General features: G+C 37.8%; 1 protein-coding gene across 7 annotated transcripts in view; it reads right to left on the bottom strand.

Annotated features, from left to right (window-relative positions):
- SEL1L2 (SEL1L2 adaptor subunit of SYVN1 ubiquitin ligase) overlaps positions 1 to 26,715 on the bottom strand; it is a 118,203-nt gene that overhangs the window by 39,069 nt on the left and 52,419 nt on the right. For 6 of the 7 annotated variants that reach the window (XR_011530948.1, XR_011530947.1, XM_070588793.1 and 3 more), the window contains exons 4-5: positions 18,629 to 18,731; positions 14,082 to 14,244 (exon numbers count right to left, since the gene is read on the bottom strand). Coding sequence is in view for 5 of the 7 variants with exons in the window: in XM_070588793.1 (XP_070444894.1) it covers positions 14,082 to 14,244; positions 18,629 to 18,731 (266 nt within the window). In the remaining 2 variants the exon portion in view is untranslated. Of the gene's footprint in view, positions 1 to 14,081; positions 14,245 to 18,628; positions 18,732 to 19,385; positions 19,527 to 26,715 lie in introns of those variants that run through there. The other variant, XM_070588795.1, reaches the window with a different exon arrangement.

Raw genomic sequence — 26,715 nt, 5'->3', positions numbered from 1 at the left:
AGGTGTGCTTTCTCTTTCCACTCTTTCCCTTCCTACTGGCTGGAATGCTGACACGATAGTAAGCCAACTTGGACAATGCAGACAAGGGCAACATCCTAAAGATGGCAAAGCCACAAAATAGAAGGAGTCTGAGTCCCTGATGACTTCACTGTGAAGAGCCACCTTCCCCACTCAAATTTAACAGTAGGGAAAACTACAATTCTGTTTTGTTTGTCGCTATTATTTTGAGTTTCAGTCATATCCAGCTAAACCTATATCCTAACTCTGCAGTTTTCAAAGTCTTGTCTGTGGATAACTTGGAACACTAAGACCTTTCATCAGGTCTTCAAGATCAAGACTATTTTCATGACAATGCCAAGATATGATTTGCACTTTTCATCATGTTGACGTTTGCATTGATGGTGCAAAGCAACAGTAGGTAAAACTGCTATCATGTTAGCATGAATCTGGGAAGCGCACCAAATTGCCATTTCTACTGTTACTGTATTCTTCATGCCACACATCACAGTAAAAATAAAAATGCAAGTTTCTCTTAAGAATGTCCTTGATGAAGCAGTAAAAGCATTGTGTTTATTGTCCCAACCCTTGAATACATGTCTTTTTAATATTCTATGTGAAAAGATGGAAAGTAGTCATAAAGCACTTCTGTATAGTGAAATAAGTTGGCTGTTTCAATGAAATGCACTGTTTCAGTTGCAGGCTGAACTAGCCACTTTTTTCACGGGATACCGTCTTTACTTGAAGAATCAAAGGACGGACTATGTTCATTTGTATTGGCAGACATTTTCTTGAAAATTAAGGAAGCAAGCCTGTCACCTCAAGGAAAATGAAAGTATTTGTTGCCAATGATAAATTCAAGCTTTTAAGCAAAAATTAGAATTTTGGAAAACTTATATGTACAACCATGAGCTTAACATTCTAATACTTAAAAACTTTTGATGAGATCAATGATATTGACAAATGTGATTTTTTGATATCGTATAATGAAATGTGTCAAATTTGGAAGCTTTGCATAAGTCAGTGAATCAATATTTTCTAAACAACTTATGCATGATGTTATAAAGTTATGTATGGGTAAAAAGTTCTATTCAAAATTCAAGATAGGTCAATCAATTTTAATGTAACAAGAGTAGGAAAAGTTCATTGATTGATTTCAGATTCCACATTGCAACTAACATTTAAGAAGTTATCACTTGTTGAGTTTTGGTGTACAACCAAAAAAGAATATGTACAATTATCTGAAAAGCTTATTAAAATACTCCTTTTCTACTTTTATTTTGCTCCTTCTTCTTTTAGCTTTTTGAGATATATGCTTAAGTTTCTTGTTTATCAAAATATTTACGGCTGTATATTTTCCCCTGCATCTGGCTTTAGCCATATTCTATAACTTTTGATATATAATGTCATTATTGCCATTGAGTTGTTTTTTTTGGGGGGGGGGGCAGTGAGGAAGATTCACCCTTAGCTAACATCTGTTGCCAATCTTCCTCTTTTTTTTGCTTGTGGAAGATTAGCCCTGAGCTAACATCTGTGCCAGTCTTTCTCTATTTTGTATGTGGGATGCCTCCACAGCGTGGCCAATGAGTGGAGTAGGTCTGCACCCAGGATCTGAACCTGCGAACTCAGGCTGCAGAAGTGGAGAGAATGGAACTTTAACCACTCAGCCATGGAGCCAACCCCTGTCATTGAGTTTTCAATAATGCAATTTCAGTTTCTATTTTATCTTTGCTATTTGCTAAAAATTAAGAGACTCAAAATTCTATAAGGAGCTAAATTTTAAGCTATCTTTTTGTCATTAATTTTTAGTTTTATTGCTTCTAGTCAAAGGATGTAGTATCATTTCTATTTGTTACAATAAATTTAAATTTTTCTTTGTATGATCATCTTTTGAAAATATTTTTTCAAATCTTTTATTTTTCAATTTTGTTTAGGATACTTTTCCATATTAAATCTTTTTTTTTTGAAACTGTATTATTTTATATTAATGAATCCACTTCTATGACTGTCATGAAGCCCAGGTTGTGTTGACAGTGACGAGTTCTGGAGGTAACTACACCCCACTCTGGACTTTCTGGTTGTAACCGCCATCCTCTCTCTACCTCAGCTGAAAACCCAGACCTATGAGGCTTCAATCCCTACCCTCCTATTCCTGGAAGATGCCAAAGCCAACTACGTAGGAGGATTTTTCAGAGAAGACGACGCTGTCTTCTCAGAAGACAAATCCTCTACTTTGCTTTATGAGGCAGGTAGCGACCCCAAACCACAGACAGGTTGAGACCTGCACAGGCCTCAGTAATTAAATCTTAATTTGGCATGTAGATGTAGTCATTTTTGCCCACGTGGATTCTCTTTGTGAAGCCACCTTTCTTCCAATCGTAGTGCATTTGGTCCAATAGAACTCCTCACCCCTTTCTGAATCTAGGAGGTCACATGACACAGGTGCAACTAATCAGATTATTCTCCTGCTGGCTGCAGTGATTGATTCAGGGTGGGCTTGTGATCTAACCCAGTGCTTTTGCTGAAATCATTGGGAAAGAATCCGGCTTCTTTCACAGAGACTTCCAGACATAAGGGCTAAGTATACCTAGGGTTGTTGGTGGCCATCTTTGCCTCTGCATGGGGTCAGCCTGCTCAAAATAAAGTCATCATAGACAAAAACAAAGGGAAGAGACCAAGAAAGTATGTCCTAATGTCTTCATTCTAGCCTCTGGATCCAGATTATCTAAAGGCAGCTGTAACTTGGACTTCATAGCTACATTCCACTTTTGCTTAACCCAGTTAGATTGTATTTTCTTTTCTTTCTTTTTTATTTTTTTGAGGAAGACTGGCCCTGAGCTAACATCTGTGCCCATCTTCCTCTACTTTATATGTGAGATGCCTACCACAGCATGGCTTGCCAAGCAGTGCCATGTCCACACCCGGGATCCAAACCGGCAAACCCTGGGCCGCCAAAGTGGAGTGTGTGCACTTAACCGCTGCCCCACTGGGCTGGCCCCAGATTGTATTTTCTATACTTGAAACTCAGAGAATCCTGACCAATACAAGTGCACCTCTCTGCTGATGGGAAGTTCATTAAGTTAATAGATACACAGGGAACCTATATTAATCTCTGTAGAGTAGTTGCTGCCTTAGTACTTAGTAACTTTAAACTGTATAGTCGGTTGGTGCTCAGCAAATTAATTCCTTCTTGCAACGCCCTCTGCCTTTCAGACACTTGAGGTCAGCTATCTGGTACTTCACTTGTTCCCTTTTACAAAGATTCCTGATTCTGCCTTTCTTGTGTGATATATTTTAGGTGATTTTCACCATCTTGCGTGATTTTCACCATCTTGCGTGCTTTCTGAATCTGGTCTACATTATGGATGCCATATATCTGTCAAGGCCTTGTCAAAACAAAGTGGTTACAAGTTTCTAAAAAAGGGAATATATCCCAAAGTATATGAGACTGTTAATTTTTGTTACTAAATTATGTGGGAAAGGATTGGCTGTCACAAGTAAAGCCATAGAACTGAAGGCAGGAGAAATTGCTAAATCCCTAGGAATAGATGAAAAACTAATGAACAGTGAGAGGCTGTTGTGTCCAATTTATGCATCTCGAAGCATTATGACTAAGGTGTTCAACATCAAACATTGTCAGAATCTTGTCGCTGACTTTAAACTGAACTTCAAGCAATATGCGGTTCAATTAAGGAAAAAATAAAAGTAAGAATTTAGTCAAATAGGAAAGTGTCGGCGTCAGTAGTTGCAGAATGCATCAATAGTTTGGAAGAAAATCCTGGAGGTAATTGCAGAGCATTCCCTTAAGAAATGTGGCCCCACTGACGTTCTTAATGGCATAGAGAATGATGCCATGTTGGACAAAGACAGATATCAACTAAGGGTCCTAAGTTGAAAACTGATTCAGTTGGACTCTGAATGAGAAGAATTTTAGAAACACCTGAATTTACTTAACTTATATTTACCTTTTTATGTAACCAAAGACTGACATATGATAAAAATCTATGTCTAAAACAGCACTTCTAATAACAACAAAATAAAAATTCTAAGTAATAAGAAAGTATTGGCTTATGCTTTAATTGATAGCATTTTAATAATACAATTGTATAACTTACACTTAAAGAGCACGTAACTTTTGGTTGATGGTGTTATATAGATAAAATATAGGATTATCATCTCTACCACATTTTTCAGATGTCTTAGTCTAGCGACCCTGTAAAATAGAGCTTGCTTAATACAAATTGTTCTTAGTGAACCCCTGTTCCTTGACAAATAGTACTTCTTTATTTTATGGGATATTCATAAACTTTTGGAAAATATGGTGGGAATCTTATCCATTCAACTCATTAGCACTTTGTGTGATTTTCAGAATTTGACAGCCTCCAGGCCTTGTGGCTCCTTGCCTGCTCTTTTTAAAAGTCACTCTAAATCACTGACAAGTTGGTGGTGACATCGTTTATAAGTTCTCTCAGTACCCAGGGTGGAGTTGGATTGGGCCAAGAGATTTGAACTCACTGCAAACAGATGTTTGCTTCACTTTGCTTCGGGTGCTTCTGAGAAAAGTGCTTTCTTCCCTTTTAATTCTGAATATAAGGATTCTTATTCCAGTTACTATAGCTGGGTAATGAATTACCCCAAAACTTAATGACATAAGCCAACCATTTATTATGCTAAGGGTTCTGTGGGTGAGGACTTTGGACAGAATAGAGTGGGGATGGCTTGCCTCTGATCCACTAGATGGGGGCCCAAGTTGGAAGACTCAAAGGCTGGAGGCTGAAATCATCTGAAGGTTTGTTCGTTCACATGTCTGGCAGTTGATGCTAGCTGTTGGTTGAGGTCTTAGCTGAGGCTAATGGCCACAACACCTACATGTGGCCTCTCCTGCTGTATGGGCTTCCTCATAGCATGGTGGCTGGGTTCCAAGAGTGAGCATCCTGAGAGACAGAGCTAGGTAGAGCTGTGTCCTTTTTAAGGCTTAACTTTGGAAGTGATGTAGCATTACTTCCACCGATTCTATTGTGTGAAGTAGTCAAGGGAACCACCTAGTACAAGGGGAGGGGAAATAGACTCCACTTTTTGATAATGTTGGTTAAAGTGCTGACATAGCAAGTGAGACTAGAGATACTGTTGTGGCCATTTTTAGAAAAGAAATTGTCACAATGTTTGACAAAAGCCAGAATAGTGTAGGGACATCCCACTTCTTCTTAGTTATTAATCTGCAGGTCTAACCCCTATTCCATCTAATTTTTTTTTATTATAGAGTATTTCAAACATATAAAAGTAAATAGAGTAGTATAACAAACGCCTTGGTATCCATCACCCAATTTCATTATCTGTTATCAACTTGGCCAATCTTGCTTCTTTATATCCATACCCATTTTCACCAGCCATCCAGTTTATTTTGAAGCAAATCTTAGACAATACATATTTCATCTGTAAATAGTTCAATCTGTACCTCTAAAATAAAAAGGCCTTTAGAAAACATAACCATAATACCATTATCCACCTAAAAACACTAACAGTAATTTGTTAATATCATCAGTCAGTATCTATACCTGTGCAATTGGCTTATAAATTTTCTTTTTACTTTTTACATTTATTATTATTATTTTTTAGTTTATTTGAACTGGGATCCAAATATGGTCAATTAAATGCAATTGGGTGGCATGTCTCTTAAGTCTTTTTTGATCTATAAGTTTCTTATCCATCTCTTTTCTCCTTGTATTTTTGTTGTTGGAAAAAACAGGTCATTTATCTTGCAGGGTTACACTTAGTCTGGATTTTGCTGATTATTACACTGTATTTTCTGTAAATTGGTGGTTAGACCTAGAAGCTTGATCAAACGAAAGTGTAATTTGTTTGGCAAGACTAGCTCATAGGAAGTGCGATGTATTTCCATCAGGAGGTACATAATTTCTTGTCTCTGCTTTATGATATTAGGTGCCACTGATGACCATTGCCTTGGTCCATTGATTCTTTAGGGGTGGCAAAAAGATGTCGTTCTAATTCTATCCTTCCTTCTTCATGTATTAGCCAGAATAATTTTATAAAGAAAAACTTTCCTTCATCTGCTATACTCTGAGATATAGTTTTCATAGAAGAGTCAAGATAAATCTTGAGTCTTTCCCTTTATCAGTTCTCAAAATTATGAGGATTGGTTCTCTAACATCCCCCAAGGTGATTAATGAGTGCTGTTTCTAAATATCATTATGAACTAATGCATTTAATTATTTTTGAGGTATTTCAGTTTATTGTGATCATCATTCATTTTGGTGCTCAGTTGTTCCATCATCAGTCAGTAAGAGCTTATTTGAGTTGGATCAGTCCTTTGGTCATAATCCTAGTATTTTCTGACAGCTTCCTTACTATCAGGTATGATAAGATGCCTCAAGATTATCTTGTACATTTCTTGTTCCACACCCAGAATTTGACATTTTCCAAAGATGCTGGTTCCTTTATAGTGGGAGAGGAGTTTTGGTTTTTACTTTAAATATAATTCCTTTTTGGGAGGAGAGTTAATATCAAAATGTAACTTTTTATGTATTTTTTATCAAACTAATAGATGCATATGTATAAAAAATTAAAATTCTAATGCTTTGGAGGGCTTATAATATAAACATCAATACCCTCCTCCTTTCCAGGCCACTCTCTGTTCTCTTCATAGACAAACATTTTTAATTATTGTAGCTGTTTCCTTTTGATAATTACCACCATCATGACTCCTGACAAGTTGCTACTACTTGTTACTTAATTTATATATTTCACACACTATCTGCAGATTTGCTGTATGATAGATGATGATTTAGGTCATCTCCATCACTTTCTCACTTTTTCTCCTTCCTCCTCTTCTCAATAGAGTCATAACACTATTTTTTGTCAGAACATAATTGTAACAGTCTGTTGAGGTGTTTCTAACATTTTCCAGTCTACTCATTTGGGGCTTTATCCTTCCTGACCCCTTTTTTAGAGGTTCATTCTACACTTTTACGTATATCATTGATAACACGCCTTTTCCTCCATGCTTCACATTAAAAATAATCTGGTCTTAGCCATTCAGCTTAATAGTTGATGAAGTATTTGAAGAGCACAGAGTTACGAGCAGATTGGCAGACACTCGCTTTCACCTTGGCATCAATCCATTAGTCTATGTTCTTTATCTACTGTTATCAAAGCCCACATTATTATTTTTTCATCTAGTTCATGAGAATTTCTTTCAACTTTGTCAAATATCTCCCTAAAATCAAGATACATCGAGGTGTGATAATTCAATCAAAGCTGAAAAGGAATTAGTTCTTAACTTTTTTATTACACTTTCAAGGAAAAAGAACTGTGTTACTTCTTAAACTAGAGAATTGACTGCAGAGTTCAGTTCTCAAAAGCATGATAGCTCTAACATGTGGGTTATGAGCATAATTTGTATAATTTACTTAATTGATAAACTGAAAAAAAATCTATGATTCTGCTTATTCTTCTTCAGTCTCAAAGCTTTCCTTTTTAGTAAATTGACCACAAATGCTGTTTTTACAAATGGAAGACGTCTGTAATCCTTGCACTCCTCTAACCCTTGTAGTTTATATTTAAAATGGCTAAATTGGCTCCTTTTAAGGATATATATAGTCAATATTAGATTTTTATTTTTCTTGCTGCTCTTGGCAATTTTTGATTCTGCTCAATTTAGAATCTTGTTTATTTATGTGGAAACTTTGACAGTGAACAAATACACTGACCTTAATATGAGAAAATGAAGATACTGTTCTATTCAGTTGGGTTTGTATTTTAAGATGCTTCCACCTTTTGTGCAGAGCTTACTCCCCTTTTGCCCTGTTCCTCCTGGAGAAATTTGTGAGGTTCGTGAAGTTGGGAAGTGGATTGTGTGGGAGTTAAATTTTCATCCTGTGACAGAGGAGGGGAGCTTTCCTCTGTATAATGCTCATTCTAGAAGGTAAAGACTAAAACCATGATTTTACCAGCTTCAAATAAGCAACCCAAAGAGCACGCTTCCTCTCTCTTTAGCAGAAAAATAACAATGGATGATTTTGAATTAATTCTCTGGAAGGCTCAACCTTCGTTTTATTTTTTCACACTGCTGAAAGCATGGCAGGCACTAGAGGAAGACAAAAGATGTTACGAGCTGCTGCATAGTAAATGTGCTGATTATAGTCAGTGCTATCTTATTCCTTTACACCTGGGCATTGTCACTTAACTTTACAATAATCGGTTTTTGGTATTTGGTCTTTTTCTGAGATAAGGCTGAGATGAAATGAAATGGATTATATAATGATTAAATCTTAATCCAGAAAAAATAATGCTGCTTGTCAAAAGAGAAGCTACATAATAGTGATGACATCAATGACACTTTCAGTGGTTTTTAAAGGTCAAGCTCTGCAAATTCGATTGTATCTAAGACTTGATTCTGAATGGAATCGTTGTACCGTGGTTTTCAAGGAACTGTTAAGGTAGCTGGGATTTGAATGGAAAGAGTTAAGTGTAGAGGATATTTTATTATATTTCAAAGCAAATTATTCAGGTTCCATAAAAACAAATTAAAATTAAATATTCCTCCTTTTACTTTTTTTTTTTAAAGATTTTATTTTTTCCTTTTTCTCCCCAAAGCCCCCCAGTACATAGTTGTATATTCTTCGTTGTGGGTCCTTCTAGTTGTGGCATGTGGGACGCTGCCTCAGCGTGGCTTGATGAGCAGTGCCATGTCCGCGCCCAGGATTCGAACAAACGAAACACTGGGCCACCTGCAGCGGAGCACGAGAACTTAACCACTCGGCCACGGGGCCAGCCCCCTCCTCCTTTTACTTTTTATTCAAGAAATTATTATTAAAAGAGAAAAAAGATTAATCAGTTTTCTTTTAATATTGTGCAAAGCTTGAAAGCATCTGAGATCATTACTTTCAACTCAGATTGCATGCCAAACAAAAATGTGGATCAAACCTAATGAACAACTCAGGTCTTGTCTGCACCCTTAATACAAAAAGAACATTAATATTGAGAAGAAATGCTCTACCCGAGTAATTCTAGAATTATCAAAGAGATTATTTGGTTGATACTAAAAATGATTTTTTTTCAGTAGTAGCACAGTGCTAATAACTACAGTGCCTCTGTGAAACACTTCTATAATTCACATCTGAAATAAATGAAGAATATGTGGAATCTTTCCATTGAGACAGAATTACTCTAAATCACAAAGCATGTTAAAACATGCGGTAACTCATATCCTTCTCCTTTATGTATCAATTATAGTTATTTTTACATAATAGAATGGATTTTCCTATAACTCATAGTAAAACTATTTTGAACTGTATAAACAAGGAAGTACATACATCTAAGCTAAATAATTTTTTTCTGATATCTACCATGAATAGAAAATTTACAGGAAAAGAAACCCCAAGAAAGTGTTTTAAGAAAGGAAATAGCTACAAATAACCACCACTTAGAGATTACTATAATTAAGTTAAGTTTTAAGGTGATAGAACGTGGATGATCTTTATTTTGATTCTTAAAGCAAATGAGGTTTAACTCTACCTTCTTGTTTGGCAAATTAGACAAATTTCTTATTAAAACAGTTCACTGATATCAAGAAAAGAGTGATCTTTTTAATTCTGAATTTTTGCTTCCTAAATGAGAATCGGAGAAATAAAAAGTACATAATGTGTCTACCTCCTGGTATAGTATAGCTGGCATAGCACAGTATCTTATAGGACTTATATGACACTTTTTTGTTTGCTATATCCTTAATTTCCACTATTTTCGTGAAGACTACTCTATTAATTAATAGTTCTTATTTGGAAGGTACCGATTCTTTGAAAATCAATTCAATGGACTCTGTTCATAACTTTAACTGCTTTTGTTACCCTTGTTGGCATTTTCTTTAATTTATTTGGATTTTTGCAAGATGAGCCATTCAAGGTACATGAAAAGCAATAATTACTGCCCCTTTTCCTCCATCCGGCTTCCTTTTATAAATAGCCTGAAACTGCGTTTCTTCCTCCACCCACTCGATGCCGGATTCATATAATACGGATTCATATCTTTTTTGTTTTCTTTGTTAATTCAGGTCTCTACTAGACCTCTGGCACTCCAGGCTTCTCCCATCTGTTACACTTCAGTGTTTCTGATTGTTCTTCCCTTTTTTCCCCAGATATAGGTGTCTTCATCCTCTTCATTCTCTCTTACTCTCTATCTCTAGCCCTCTCATTCTCAGTAAACTGTATTTCCAGCTTCTTTAGCCACGTTACTGTTGCTACATTGTCCCCACAGATCCCAGCAACATTTCCTACCAGTTCAGGCAGGGTTCCTGTAGCAGGCTGGCTCAAACAGCCTGAGAAGAAAGGTGGTGACCTGGCTATGCCTATTAGAGAGCTGTGATCACTATGGCATGTGGCTAGCCTGGTTCTAGCAACCAGCAGTCACACTGAGCATTGTTTGTAGCACAAAACTTCTTTAGTTGTTTTTTTGTACAAGCAGATAAGCCAACTGCAAGAGGACTTGCTATTAGAAATAGATTTCCTATAGTGGTGTCAGGGATGATAGTCAAAATTTCAGAGTAAAGTTCAGCATTTGTCAGAATAGAATCCAGCTGTAGCACTGAAGCAGAGTCCTGTAGGCTCCCTGTTTGCCCAGATTTTAACACTTAGATTGCTAGATCATGAGGAGTTCAGGGGACTAGAAGGAGTCTGAGTGAAGAATAAAAGTGTCCAGAATTTCAGGAAGGGCGTAAGAGGAGCTTGGGGCAGAGACTTTTTTCCCAACCAGCATTTCAACAAACAACGTGGCTGAATTTTGCATATCAGGTCAATGTCAATCTTTTGGGTGATAAGTTTGTCCTCACCCACATTCTGTCTTCTTGTCCTCCTGAGACCAAACAAACACATATACTAGACAGATATTTTACAGATTTTACAGATGAAGAAATTGAGACTCAGAGAGGGCAGGTCACAAATGCCAGTGTTGGAGCTAAGATGTAAAGTCAGGAGTGACTGACTCAAAAGACAAAGCCATTGGGACTAAGATTGTCACACAACATTATTCGTTAGTGTTCTTCAACACTAGCTAAGGGATCTTACAGATGTTATTTGGTTTTCTTGTGAAATAGTGTGGACCTTATTATCAATCCCCTTTGCAGGTTTGGGAAACCTGAGGTTTAGAGAAGTAACTTCTTCAGAGATACTGAAAGAATGAACAAAAGATGGAAGTTCATTAGGCTGTAGAATCTGGATTCACATACTATCCACTTTCTGATTCCAGAACTCCTGCTCTACCACACCATGCCACCCTGAAGCCTGCAACTGTACATTTCTTAGAACACTCTCCCAACAATGCCTGCTCTTCTCCGCAAAGATGGCTATGATAACACATGGCCAATGGTCATACATTTACATTTGCTTTCCCTGGCATTGGGTTAGCACGAAGCCAATTACATTCTCCTTCCTGATTCTCCTTAAAACTAATGGTGAGCAATTGACAGTCAGTTAACCAGGACTGGAGAGTGGTCTGTGGCCAAGAAGTAGAATCACACTAACTAGAGTATGTGGAGTGAAACGCTGACTTCAGCTCTAAACATGTGTTTTGTGTACCGTTTGTGTTGATTTGGAATTTCTTTTCTGGGAGTAGTATTTTGTCCTTCTATCAAATACTTTATTTAAATACAAACAAATAAATCTTTTATATTGCCCATATCCAATATTCTAGACTGGGTACAAATGTCACTTCTTCCTTGAAGCTTTCCTTACCTGCCCCAAGCAGAACCAGTCAGACCCTTTTCTGTACCTAAAGCACATGTCTTAACTGTAGTCAATCTAAATTGTCCTGCAGTTATTTTTTTATATTTCAGATTAACCCATAAGGACTTTGACCTATTAATCTATTTCTTCCCATCAACCAGATTATGTTTGGCACATAGTAAGTGTCCAAGAAACAATTGTTGACTTAATCAATTAACTTACCCACTGAGAAATAAAGTTCATGTTCACTAGCTTGGAAAGGAATTAAGTGATATCGTTTTTAGTGGTGGACATGATGGTAACATTTGGTCTGTCTTAGAACTTTATCATTTTGATTAACCAAATACAGGGAATGAAGGCTTAACAACTCTGTTATAACATTTATAATCCGTTTACTGCTTTGTAAATATAATTATTTTATATTTAATTGCAAAAAATTCCCTGGAGTAAAATTGTATTCAACAATTTGAATTAATTAAAATTATACGGATATTTGAAATGGTGATGTTCATCTGTATATATTTACATGGAAAGATGTCTATGATATATTGTTAAGTAAATAAAGAGCAGATTAGGAAACAGCAATTAAAGTATGATCTCATTTTCATAAAAAGAAATTTATAGGAAAAATTCTAGAATAATAATAGTGAGAGTAATAATAATATTTATATCCTTTCTTTACAATGAATGATTATAAATTTCCAAGTATGGAATTAAGTGCCTTCACACATTATTTTAATCCTCACAATAACTCTCTCAATTCATGTATCACTAATTGATTCAGCATTCAACTTGTGTTTCTTGTCCAAGGCACTGTGCTAAATGTTAGAGATACAACAGTGAATCAGACAGACACCGTACTCAGTGTTTTATCATTATCCTAACTCTACAGATGAAAATTAGAGAGCTTTCCCCATCCCTCATGGGTCTTCTGGTCCAACTTAACATACAGACCCAGAGGACTCCCATAGGCTACATTTGCCACCAGTCTATTCAGGTGGATATGGCACAGGAACCCTAGTTTCCAAGAAGGGCAGCATCAGACCTTCCTTTCTCTGGGAGTCCTTGCAGCAGTTCACACGGTCTCCCAGCAGCCATCATCTTTGGTTCCCCAGATAATGGATCAGACTCAGGGAGATGAGAGTTACACTGGGTGGGTGCAGGAGCCACCCTAACATAGCATTCTCCATATAACAACTCCGTATGTATAGTGTCCAGGGTTCCCATAAGAATCACTACCACCATCAGATATTTACAGTTCATTATAGCTTCTCCCAGTCCGAAGGAAGTTTGCCAGTCAGAGGTCATTTCAATCATAAGCAACGCTACCTGGAAACATGGTTAACATTTTACTCCTATCGAATTACTGGAAAAACCGAACTAGAGAGTGAACCAAAGGTCAAATTCTCAAGCAGAAGAAGGGGAAAGAGTTTTGTTAAGTAGCTATCCAATAAGCTAGTGGCTGACTGGATTCTACCTTAAGTCTTTCTGACTCTGAAGCCTGACTTCTGCACTTTACTGGAGGGTAATGAAAATGATCTCAGGGAGGAAAGCTTTTCACTTTCTTCTTCATTCTTTCTGAATTCTCAAGGTTTTTTTTTTTGGAAAGAGAATGAATTTCTTTTGTAATCAGAAAGAAATGTTTTCATTAAAAAGACTAGCAACATGAAAACGTGCTTTTGCCATAGCATTAAGTGAAAGCAGCCAGAAACAAAATGATATAGGTATTTGCATTGTGATTAGAATGATGTAAAAAGAAGAAGGCAGAGGGGAAGAAGCCAAGCAAAAATACAAAGCAGTCCTAACAGTAGCTGAGTTAGGACGGTTGGCTTGTGAAGGGCTTTTTTTTTCTGTTTTCCAGATTTTCTGTGAAATGCTTACATTATTCTTGGAATAAAATGAAATAAATTTATTAAAATAGAAAGAAAATATATTTAGTTCACAAAATACTGGAAATGTAAAAACCAGGCAAACATCATCCTAAGGTAATAGATTTAGTTCTCTTTTTCTTTTTATAGGTAAATATATTTTACATAAAATTTAACTATGTTAGGGGTTCAGAGTTCTCAAATTATTTCAAAACACACACACGGGCTTGGAAGATGGGAAGGTGGATTAGAGAGCAGTTCCGTTCCATTCCTGAAAGTCACCCATGTAACCAAAAGAATTTGCCCAGGGGCCTTGCTGCGTCCCTGCCCTGACACCACTATTTCAGTGCACTGCAGTGACTTGCCTAGGTCTGGGTTCACTCGGAAGAGTGGAAATATTATTGCCCAACCCCTTTCACATGTTATTTGTCTATAGTTATTTCAGGATGTAGCTATTTAAGGTTTAATTTTCTTTTAAACTCACGTTTTGGGCTTTATAGGATCCTTCTTTAGCCAAGGACTCATATAATTGGATAGCTGCTGTTATGTTTTGCGTGCCAACATTTCCAAATAGCAAAGCATCAGCCATTTTCTCCATAGCTTTCAAATTTCCCATGTCAGCTGCTTTGGCAAACAGTATGTAGGCTCTGTTTCAAGAATATGAAGTTAGGATTATCAAAAATGAAATTTTCTGCTCCTTACTTCGTACTACTTTTCTCTAACAAGTAGGACCCAATTGTTATTGCTACTAACAATACAGTTTAGCTGAAATCCTTTACGTCTCTAGACCAGTAGATTTTTTCATCCCTAGATTAGTCTAAGACTATAATTTCAAATATATCTGACAAACAGTGAAGTGCTAAAAGGAGAACTATATAGGATACACCATGCTTCAAGCTTATACATCAGGTGAGGTGAAAAATTGAGGCATTTGTCCTAACATAGTAAAAACTCCCATTATATGAATATTTGTTTTATAAAATGAACTCTGAAATATATGACAATATAATCAAAATCAATTAAAAAATCAAAACTGGAATGTCACATCTAGGAAGTTACTATCATGAGAACAACGATCCTTTTATATTCTGAAATAAACAGAGCATATTCTCGAGCACAGCAAAGCCAGACTGAGGAAAAACAATAACCAAACAAAACCTAATGGTTCCTAGAGCTCTAGAGTCTGACTGCCTGGGTTCAAATCCTGGCTTCACCACTTATTAGTCTGAGAGCTTCAGGCAGGTTAACTTCTCTGTGCCTCTCTCATCTATGGATGGGGATAACAGTAGCACCTACTTCATAGGGTTGCTGGTAGATTCAATGAGATAATTCATGTGAAGCACTTGGCATAGTGCCTGGAACAGAGTAAACACTCAATAAGTTTAGCTATTATTATTATTATACTATTGCATAGATTCTAAAGTTTTATATCATGATAATTGTTCTCCTGTGAAAGTTTAGTGATTACAAATATAGATGCCATAGGGTTGCCTTACACTGCAATTTCTGAGTCCCCATCAGATGCAATTTGGATCTGATCTGTATAACAAGCTGTGATGGAGAGCCTTGCAAAGTCAAAACTTGTGTCAGAGAAAGAGAATACTTTTGGGATTTATTTTTACTCATGTAACTTCCTTTTTGGCAGCAGTAAGACCAGAAAGCATTAACCTCTGCCTATGACCTTCACTCAAATACAAAAAACCACACTAATCTACCATTCCTTCCACGTCAGAAGGATCAGGAAACTCAGCTTCATGTATCGCCTATCCAGGCTGATGGTAAAATAACCTGCTCTTGGTCAAAGGCTGGAGCAGAATAGAAGGGACAAAAACGGAGGGACTGAGTAACATCCAGGTAGGTATTAGGGTCCTGGATGCCAAAAAAGAGGGTAGATTCCAGTGCAACAAAAAGAAGCTGGGAGGTCAAGCAAGAAATTAACCTGGGTCAGAGCAAGCTGAGATTCTGGGGACCAGAAGGCAAATAATAAGATAGAAGTTCTCAAAGCTCAGTAAATGCAAATTTCTGGCATCCATGGACAGGCATGACATCAGGATAGAAGCTACTCCCTGAAGCCCTCTGTCACATAGCTTGCTGCTGCAATTACATAGTTTGCTGGGACTAGAAGGGCATCACCATGGACTAGGGTAGAGAAACCTGAGATAGGCTGCAGGAGCCATCAGTATATCCATTCACTGGTCCCATGGGGCAGCAAAAGTTTGCAAAACCAATCCCTCTAGCTGTCTTTGATTCTAAGGGAGGGGTGGGTACCTAGGTCTCCTGTCCTGAAAGACCAAGTTGATATAAGGAATACTAGAAGTAGGTCCTAGGGCTGGAGAAAGTTGTTAGTAAATTAGGAAGGATTAAGATCTGGGCAGCAATCCCCAAGAGGGAAAAAGTAGGAGAAACTGGGAGCAGGGGCAGATCCCAAAAAGAAAGTTCAGTTTGGCATCTGGATCATCTCTAAGGGATCTGGCGTTGGATGCTAAGGTAAGAACTGGGGAAGAAGGAGTTAAGTGCATCTCTAAGACACATCAGAAACTTGGTGTGGGGCAGCAGCTTATCTCCAAACTTCCTTTGCTGATGGGGAGTAATTCTTAATGACACCTAACCCTGGCTGTCACTGAGTCTTCCTGACGCCTTCAGACAATTTTGTGTCTCCCTGATATAAGCTTGCTTAGCATCTGTACTTCTAACAGCGCTGACTTTTTCAACAATTTCCCCCCTCATATATACGAAGAGGCGGAACGAATGAATGAATGAACTTGGCTAGGGAATAGCCCAATTTATTGGAATAAATTGAATATGAGTGTGGATGAGTCAAAAGGACTAGTAGCACCTCTATCTTGTGCTACCCCGACCTGAGAAGTGGTGAAGTAAGGAGGAGGTAGGATAGAGGAAAGAATGGGAGTGAAATGATTCCCCTTTGGTTAGTAGGGTGTGCTTTCATTTTTCTCTCCTCTGACCAGAATCTTAGAGATGTTTACATAGGTAAAACTAGCTTAAGGGGAGAGCAGACAATCCTGATAACTGAAGGAATTTCACTCAGCTTTCCCACAAACTTCTGGGGCCTCTTGATATGAGCAGGTTTGGTTTCAATTCTCCATTGCTACTAACTTAGAAGGGTCAGGAAACTCAGCTTTACGTACACTCTCGTGTATCTGCTGCAAAAATAAGCTGCTCTTCTGGCACTCTTGTGCAAGGACTGAAGAAGGATAGGCTGGGCAAAAATAGCCTGAGATGGAATGACAGCTAGGTGGGCATGAACATTCCTGCACTGCTGGATGGTCGGCTACCAGGGCTGGGTTTTCTCCCTTTCTTTAAGCCAAAGAGGAAAGCATCCTTCAAGGTTAAGTGGATAGTTACTTGGGACCTTCTAAGACTGATTTTGCCCCATCAGGCTGAATCTAAGGTTTTCTTGGACCTCATCTTGGGTTCGCCTGCTGTAGGCAGAGCTAGTCTGAAATCTCAGGGACAAGCCCCTTCCCAGAACTCCATTGTTCTCTCATCTACCTAGATTGGGTTGAGAATTCCCTATTCTTACTCACTCGTGGGCACCTGAGTGAGCTTCCCTATCAGGTTAGATTGTATTTTGGGGGTCTGATTTAACCCCATCCTCATCATAGCAGTCTCTGGGGATGCTCAACATGAGGCCCAGGTTTTGCTGGGGATGATTTCCTTTGCTTATATAAAAGCTTCTAATTTAACTTCCCTTAGAGAGAGGACCAACTTCTTTCCTTCCTTCTTATTGTCACTTTGGAAGAATTACAGAACCTTTTTTGACCTTCAATCTCCTCCTCTGTAATTTGGGGATAATACTCAATGTCTCACAATATCATTGTGAGTGACGAATAATATTCCACACATAAGCGCCTAGAACAACATCCAGCACAAAGAAGGAGTTTGACAAATGGAAGTTGTTGATGTTGTTGTAACCAGGTTCATAGCTGAGTGCCCCTTCATTCTCCGTACTCTTACAGTCTTCTCGAAGGCTTTAAGTTTTAAGAGAGACTTCATGGACTCCGCTGCTGCCCTGTCTCTGGCTGCCCTGTATCAGCTCTGCGATGCTTCCCCAGGGCTAATATGCCTAATCTGTGTGCAAACAAAGATGTGTCCTTGTTGAGGGTTCAGAGCCCGTTCTTTCTACTATTGGCTCAAGACATACTTGCTTTCTTCTCTCTCACACCTTCCATTTACCAGTTAGAGGACCAGAGATACAAATAACAAACGATTATCTCCTAGTCACTATGTGTCAGGCACTGCCTAAGGGCTTGTCTATATTATCCAGGGCATAAAGAGGTTAAGAGTCTTGCCCAGAATCATACAGCTGGTAAATGGTAGAGCTAGGATTTGATCCCAAGGTTTTAACTAGAAACTTGAAGTGTGACCTTAAGTTGTGTGCCTCTACCGGGGGAAGAAGATATTTCTGCCTCCCTTTTAGACAAAGTAGACTAGCAGAAAGAGAAACAAGGGACACAGAGTGAGGCCATGTGGCCCCAGTTTAGTCACTTTCCAGCTGTGTGTTTATGATTACCTCACTTTAACATCCTTGAATCTTTGTTCCCAACTTTTTGCCAGGGAAAAATGAAGCTCTTCCTAACTCGTAAGGCTGTTCTGGGGATAAAATGGAACCACATCCATGAAAGTGTTTTGACAACCATAAAGTGCTCAGTAAGGCAGAATAAAGCATTCTAAAACTACAACTACTCTAATTCAAATAACACATATTTTATTGCATTTGAAATACCTAATAAATTAAAGCTAACACGGGACATTTTTACCTGAATGCTCAGATCAGTGCCTTAATTCTGCATTTCACTTAAAGTGTAGGAACCACGATTTCATATACAGTTCTGTTTCGACTGACAATTTGTAGGATTCTTTAAACATCATTTGATCCTTTTAAAAACAAAAGCTTAAGGCCAAATAAGCTTGTTATTCTAATAAGCTTTTAGTGACAAACTAGATTTAGGATTGTTCTTTTTTCTCAACCTGGAAATTTAACTTGGCTTAAGTAACCAAGTAAAGACTTACTCTTCTTTTTGTTTTTGGTTTCTAGACTGCTGGAGAATCTTGATGCCCATCTTAAAAAGCTGATCTCCTTCATCTGTGAAATTTTTCTTTGCTGGCTTTTTTGCTGTATATGAACAAACAAGGAAAAATAACATTATTTTTGTATTTTATCTTTTAAAAATAATGTGCTGGAGTGGTAGTTTGGGTTTTTCTAAACTCTGCATTTCAAGATCGTCTGGTTTTTGGTCAGAAAGTAGAAGCTGCTTACAAAAGTACCCTCTTCCTGTCTTTTGTAAAAGGATCTGGAGGATGGAGGAGACAGAGAGATGCTTCTGGTGGTGGGAGGGAGAGAGATGTTCCTGGTCTGGGAAAGGGATGCAAAGTCCTGCAAAGCAGAATGCAGGAAGCAAGGCCTCCAAGGGAAGGTGTATCCTCGAGGCTCAGGCTCCCTTGTCTGAGCACGACCCACAAACCTCAGAGTCGTAAGATTCCAAGAGAACATGAGCAACGGGCATCTCCGAGATGACTAGTGTACACGTAACACTGGAATTTTGCTTTGCCCAAGCCTCCTACCTCTACCCCCAGAACCTTTCAGAGACCTTTCTAGCCTGACTGAGAACTGTTGGGGATGAGCATCAGGAATAAAAGAGGGAGAGTAGATGTGTCAGAACACATCTAAAGACCTTGGTACACAGAAAGTACCAATAACTGCCTTGTGGGATAGGGGCTCAGAGTCAATTTTACAGGACATAAGGAAAATAAAGAAATGGAATTTTACCTGCTACATTGATACTTCTCAAGTATTTCTATAACACTTCACAGTTTTCAAAACATTATCACCAGTTGACAGACAGAGAAAGCTGGTTAGAGGGAGAATCAGTCTCAGAGCCACACGCCACCCCGGACACACAGACTCACACACACACACTATACGCACAACCTTGTCAAACATCACAGGGCCTCTCAAAATCCATTTTGACACTCAGTGAACCTCTGATTTAGGTGAACAATGCCTGAAGCCATTTTAAAGGAGAGGCACTCTGGGATTTGATGCCTCATTAATAAGGACACTAAGAACCTTAAGTGGTCCTTGTTTTCCTTCTCCTTGACAAAGTATCAGAGTTGTCCACTTTCTTTTTTAAATTTAAGAAGTTTTTAAACTTAAAAGCTAATCTACAATTATTTTGAATGCTTCAAATGATCTAGTCAATTTAGTAATACCAGATGCTTTCAGAACCTAATTTCTGCTTTGAGTTATATGTTGTCTGCACTTACGATTAAAGAGGAAAAAATAATGGGGAAAACCTACTAATCTGTGTTTGGAATAGTAATTGCTCCTATTAAGATGTTTTCAAAGAGTAAGAATAAATTTTGAAAGGCTGACTCTGCATGCACATATATTTGAGAAATGATTTACCACTACAGATTTCTACCCATGGCTTTTACTTTTATTTGTAGTTCTTTTTTGGTTTACCAAATTTATTGAAATACAACTTTTCTTTACTGTAAGATGGCTCAATTATCAGATAAAGTTATCTTGACAACACTTTAATTTCCTTTTCATAGTTCAACGATTTCCAAACTTGAGGGAAGCACAGTCAAGAAATAATTTGAGGAGACCACTCTGAACTTGACGTAAAGGACCTTCACAAGTCTGCAGCCTTGGAATGGCCAAATGGTGGAGGCCTGTTGTTCTGTCCTGATAGGGGCTCTAAGCTGACTGAGAAGTGGGAGGGCTGAGCATCAGCAAGAGAAGAGGGCAGAGCGGATGTGCCAGAGCACTATTTAAAATAGCAGCAAGTGTGCAAAGTGCTCCAACTAGATGAATTTATATTTCAGTGTTTGTCAGAGACATAATTTGTAGAGAAAGTTCTTGACACTTTACTACTTCTGCAGTCTTATTTCCATTACTCCATATCTAACCTGGATATTGTTATGGGTTGAACTGTGTCCTCCAAAATTCGTATTTTAAAGTCCCAACCCCTAGTACCTCAGAATGTAGCCTTATTTGGAGATAAGGTCTTTAAAGATGTGATTATGTTAAAATGAGGCCATTAGGAGGGGGCCCTAATCCCATAGGACTGATGTCCTTATAAGAAGAGGAAGAGACGCCAGGGGCATGCGGGCACAGGGAAAAGACCATGAAGGACACAGGGAGAAGGTGGCCATCTATAAGCCAAGGAGAGAAGCCTTAGAATGAAACCAACCCTGCTGACACCTTGATCATGGACTTCTAGCCTCCAGGACTATAAGAAAATAAATTTCTGCTGTTTAAGACAACTTGCCTGTGGTATTTTGTTATGGCAGCCCTAGCAAACTAATACAGATGCCCACTCCAGACTGCATGGAAAACAAGCTGCCTCTTCTCCCTGTGGAAAGGGATGCCCCCAAACTCAGCTTCCCATCAGATCAGTAGCTACCTTCTAAATGTAGGCGAGACTGTAATTTCCTGTGAGCCCCCAAGGTCTCTAGGTGCTGGATGCCTGACTTTCCCAAGTAGCTGGATGCTCAAGTAGCTCACCTCTGACAAGGTCACTTTTTCAGGACTGTACTTTAAGTGGTCAGTGTAGCAGGTAGACCTTCCACGTGTCCAGCAATCCCTGGACCCAACTCACCTCTCTGTGGGATGATGGGAGACCTGGGAATCTATGCCTTCTCTTGCTGACCCTTCAATTGTAAATTTCCCTTTTCAAGTCTATTCCTTAATCCCTGTCACTTGTTCTTGTGGAATTCATGCAAAGTCCTCTTGTTCATAATGACTAGAAGCAAATCTTTGGAACAGAAAGGGCCCGCTTGCTTGTTTCAGATATTAATGAGAAAGAGGAGATCTGGAGACAACTTGTTCTCTGTCATCCAAACATTAACTTATCCACTTAGTATGAATTGAACACATACCATGTATTAGACACAGTGCTAGACATCGTGTTTATAAAGCAGATTGAGACATTGTCTCAGCCTGGCGTGGAGACAGGCAAGTTTACGAAAAATTACAATGACATGTGGCAGACACTATGTAATAAGGTACTGTGAGAGTACGGCACAGATTGGGTTTCTGTAAGCAACAGGAACCCAATCTGATTGACTCAAGCAAAAGAAACTTATTGGGAGGCTGTTGAAAGCTCATAGAACCAATAGATTGGTCAGGAATGAGAGCATCTCTGGAAGTAGTAAGAAGCAGATACTGCTACTGGGATGGATTGGAATCCAATCCTTTTAGGAACTTCTCTTTGCTCCAGACTCCATGGAGGATGAATCTGAAGGGTCTAGTTAGGGAAGAAAATGTTCTCATTCCATTCCTATAAGAATGTATCCATTGGGGAAGACCCACTTCCTCAAAAGGAAATTGAGATAGTGAGAAAGGTAAAATGGATGATGGGAAGCCCCCACACAGCAAATGCCCACTTCAGGCACCTTACTCTGACTAAGTGAAATAAAAAAAATCTTCATAAATGAAGTGACATTTTAGATAGTTCTTGAAAGGTGGGTAGGAGTTTGTCAGGCCAAGAGAATGAAACTGACATCCTATTTGGAGGAAACAGTCTATGCAAATGAACCATGGGTATGAAACAATGAGGGGTGGGAATGCATCTTTAACCAAGAGTGAGGGCTTGAGTGTCATGGTTGGTCATGCAGTCCAGGCTGGCTGTGGACATAAGTGATACTGAGGGGAGTGGATGTAGGAGTGAAGAGAGAGTGGGAGCAGGAAGTAGAGGTCATTGTGAAGGTGAAGGCAGGTCTGAGTAGGAGAAAGAGAGAGAGCAGAAGTGGCAGGAAGGCAGCTCTGATCAAAGACAATTTTGGAGTTTGAAATCATATTTGTTAAATAGCTCTACATGTGGTGGGTAAGTGGCTGAGGAGAAATAGAGAAAAATATGATGGGAATCAAGGAGATCTAGGAAATAAAACTAGGTCTTCAACATGGATATGTAACCCTTGAGGTGCTGGTGGCCTGTAGTCATTGACTGATTGATGTGGGGATCTAACTCCCCTGCTTATGGAAAGGGGCCAGTCCTCCAGTGCAATTCATTTTTCAAAGCTCTGAACTTCTGAAACTTTCTCTTTTCTCAGCTCCTTCTCTTGCCCTATCCTGCATTCCTCACCCTCTTATATGTTTCACCACAAAATCTTAAAACCTTAACATTTAAATAAATAAATACCATTTAAACCATCTAGAAAAATAAAAGGAAGAAAATTCATTATTTTGAATCTCAAATTATAATTACATCATGAACCAATGATGAACCAATGATAAACCATGAGCCAATGATAAAGGATCGTTGAAAGTTAAAGGAATTAACAATTGAACTGGGAGATGAGTATCTTTTAGTCTGACTAAAATCACGTGCTTTCACCATTAAAATGATACAAAGAAATAAAAATGGGAAATCTTTCCCCTGCAGAAAATCTTGCCTACACAGACATTGCATCCTGCTTATCTAATTTCAATTGTATTTAATATAAACCAACTTCGGCTTCTGATTTTCTAAATAATGCATCAGAAGAGCTCTTCACATTTGCCCTTAATGTGTGCCAGGAAGATACAGTCCCAGATAAGGAAGGAGAATAACGATCCATTACTAAAAATAACTCCATCCAAGAAAGAATGACTCAACTAAGAGTTTAGTCAGATAAAGAGGACGCCAGCTCAAATACACTTGAATAAGAGCACAGATATTTACAATAATCAAGTTTATTCACACTGTCCCCAGATTATTGCTGTCAAACATAAATGCCTCCAGTGCTATTGCTAGGAAATGATAGACAAATTGTATTATAAGCAGAAAAAGAATTTCCTCTTCAAATATTTGCTAAAAGCAAAACTTGAAATAACAGGGAGTCTGACATATAAAGATTTATTTCACTATCTAAAACTCTTAATTTAGCAGAAAGAAATACAGTTTATAAAACAAGTGAAGAATCAAAAACAATATATATATTGTTATAATAGAAGCTAAAATTTATAAAGCACTTAGGCACCAGGCAGTTTTCTCACTGACTGTGAGAGGAAGAAGCTGTTAACATTTCCATTTTACAGATGAGGTGATGTAGGCATACAGAGATTAAGTAACCTGCCCAAGGTCATACAATTGGTACCCATATTCAAATCTAGGCAATCTGACTCCGGAGTCTGTGCTCGTATTGTTTCTCAGAGCTACATAATAGGTAAAGGCATGTGATAAACACAAAGTTACTATCAGTTGATGAAAAATTTGGAAAACAGGTCCAAAATAAATTTGTTGAAAATAAATGTAATTTAAGTATTTGAAACAATGGCTTATTTATAGTAATACGTCATTTATCTCACATTATTGAGAAATGTATTTCATATAAATCATTTTTCCCATTAGACAAGTCATATCCCTTTTTATTCTGACTGTTTTCTGATTGAAATACATCTAAAAAGTATATAATATATTCTCCCACCTTCTCCAACAGAAGATAGTGAGCACGATTTAATCTGGTCTTGATGGTTCACAGCATCGTTATGCACACATGACAGTACCTGGTCTAGTTGGTTTGGACATGATTATATAAGCAGACAGTGCCTGTGGGAGGTCTTGAATAATGGGAAGCCCTTCAGTAAGTGAGAGAGGAAGGGGCAAGGGAAACTCGGTGACATGCTGAAAGAGAAAGATGGTGACTGCTGAAAGTGGGTTGACAGCTGCACTTGCTAATTTATGCCACCTTAGGTTACTGTTTCCCAAAGAGTTTATAAGATAATTTTAAGTGGTACACACAGAAACTAAAATTTTGATAGTTAACATATTTAGTATATATTCATATGTAGATTCTGTTTGTGGCAATGACACTAACTTCCATTTTTTTCTTCAAAAAGTTAATAATGAAATATCTCAAACATATTTTAAAAATCAGGAAAATAAATACACCTCACCATATCCCATCCTCCTCCACCCCCACCCCCCCACCCCCACAAAATTTAACAGATGGTAACATTCTGCCTTCTTTGTTTTAGGTATCTCTCTCTAAGGAAACAGACACAGGCAAATGTAACAGACACACCCAAAGCCTCTACCCAAGATCTTTTCCCTTTGCTCCCTCTTCAGAGGGAGCTACTGTCCTGAAGCTGGTATGTAGCTCTTTTACTACATAGATGTATCCAATATTATTTCTATACTTTATATAAATAGTACCATACTGTATATACTTTTGCAACTTGCTTTTTCACTTTTGAGATTTATCCATCTGGATACGAGTAGGCCTCATTCACTCATTTTAACCAGTGCCAATTCTCTGGGCAAAATTCTTCGGGTGAATAGAACAGTTTATTTGTTCATTCCTCTCTTATTTATCCTACCCGTTCCATGAACATTAGGTTTTCCAACTTCTATGTTACCAAAACCAATTCTGCAATGAAAATATTTGCACACATTTTCTTATACAGATGAGTGAGAATTTCTCTAGGATATATTTCTACAAGTACATATGCCAAGTATGGGGTATATGCATCTTAAACTTTACTAGATATTACCATACTGCTCTTCAAAGAGGTTGTACCAAACTTAGACCCTCACTAGTGATGTATGATGGTTCTCCTTTCCTCAAATTCTGGCTCACTCATGGGGTTATCTTTTTGTTTTGCCATCTGTGTGAAATGATAAATGTTTGCTATCAAATTTGCATTTGTGCAATTACTAGTGAAGTTAAATATGGTTATTGACCTTTGGTTGTTTTCTTTTTTCAAGTGCCTATTTGTATCCATTGTTCAGTTTTCTATTTGGTTTTCCTGTTGATTTGTAGGTGTTCTTTATATAACCAAATACTAATTCTTTTTTGACTGTATTTGTTGCAATACCCTCTTCTAGTCTGTGGCACTTCCTCCCCACTCCCCCCCCCCCCACTTTATAATAAAAATACCTGTTAAATTTTTAAATTTTAAGGTAGTCAAATTTGTGAATTTTGCCATTATAGTTTTACTTTTATCTTTTCTAAGAATTCTTTCTTATGCCAATATCATAACGTTCTTTTCTAAAATTATTAAAGCTTTGATAGTCACTTTTAGGTCTTTAATTCACTTAGTATTCATTTTTGTGTGTTAGGTGAAGATGGGATCTGATCTTAATCTTCTAAATGAGAATCAACTGCCTGCGATTCAGTTTGTTTATCAATTCAATTTGTTTATCCTTTCCCAGATGGTTTGTGGCTTGTAATTTCATATACCAAATTCCCCTGTATATATGAGGCAGATTCTAGACTCCTTTATATTTTTCAATCTGTCCATACCATACCGTTTCTACAAATATTTTATAGTAAGAATCTAGTGGGGCAAGTTCCATATCTCATTCTGCTTCAAAAGAATCTTGGCTATCTTTAGACTTGGTCATACATACTTTTAAAATTAGTTTGTCAAATTCCATGAAAACCCCTTTGGGCAATTTTTAAACTAATTTGACAAGAAATGGCATCTTAGAATTTTGAGTCTTCCCATTCACAAACATAGTAACTATTCATTTATTTGAGTCTCTTTTATATTCTTCAATAAAGTTTTATGCTTTCCCTCTTCTTAAACATCTTGTATATCTTTTGTTAGATTTATTCTTAGGTACATTTTAGTTTTTATTGCTATTTTAAATAATATTTTATTAATTTCATTTTTATTTGTTTTTATATCGTATACAGAAATGTGATTGATTTTATATTAATTTTTAAATCCAGCAACTTTGCCAAACTTTATTAATTCTCATGGTTTAATAGATTTTCCTGAGTTTTTCAAGATAGACATCATGTCATTTTGCTGGATTGTTCCTCTGAACACTATGTCATGATGCTTTCTCCCTATTAATGCCTTTACCTTGAAGTCTATTTTGTCTGAAACTAATATCAACTTTCTTTTTCTTTTTTTTGAGGAAGATTAGCCCTGAGCTAACTACTGCCAGTCTTCCTCTTTTTGCTGAGGAAGCCTGGCCCTGAGCTAACATCGTGCCCATCTTCCTGTACTTTATATGTGGGATGCCTACCACAGCATGGTGTGCCAAGTGGTGCCATGTCCGCACCTGGGATCCGAACCGGTGAACCCCGGGCCACCCAGAAGCGGAACATGCGAACTTAACTGCTGCACCACTGGGCCGGCGCCAATAATATCAACTTTC

This window comes from Equus przewalskii, chromosome 21, assembly GCF_037783145.1.
Source record: "Equus przewalskii isolate Varuska chromosome 21, EquPr2, whole genome shotgun sequence".
Lineage (NCBI taxonomy): Eukaryota > Metazoa > Chordata > Mammalia > Perissodactyla > Equidae > Equus > Equus przewalskii.
Note: the sequence above shows the minus strand (reverse complement) of the source record. Positions and strands in the feature narration are given on the sequence as shown.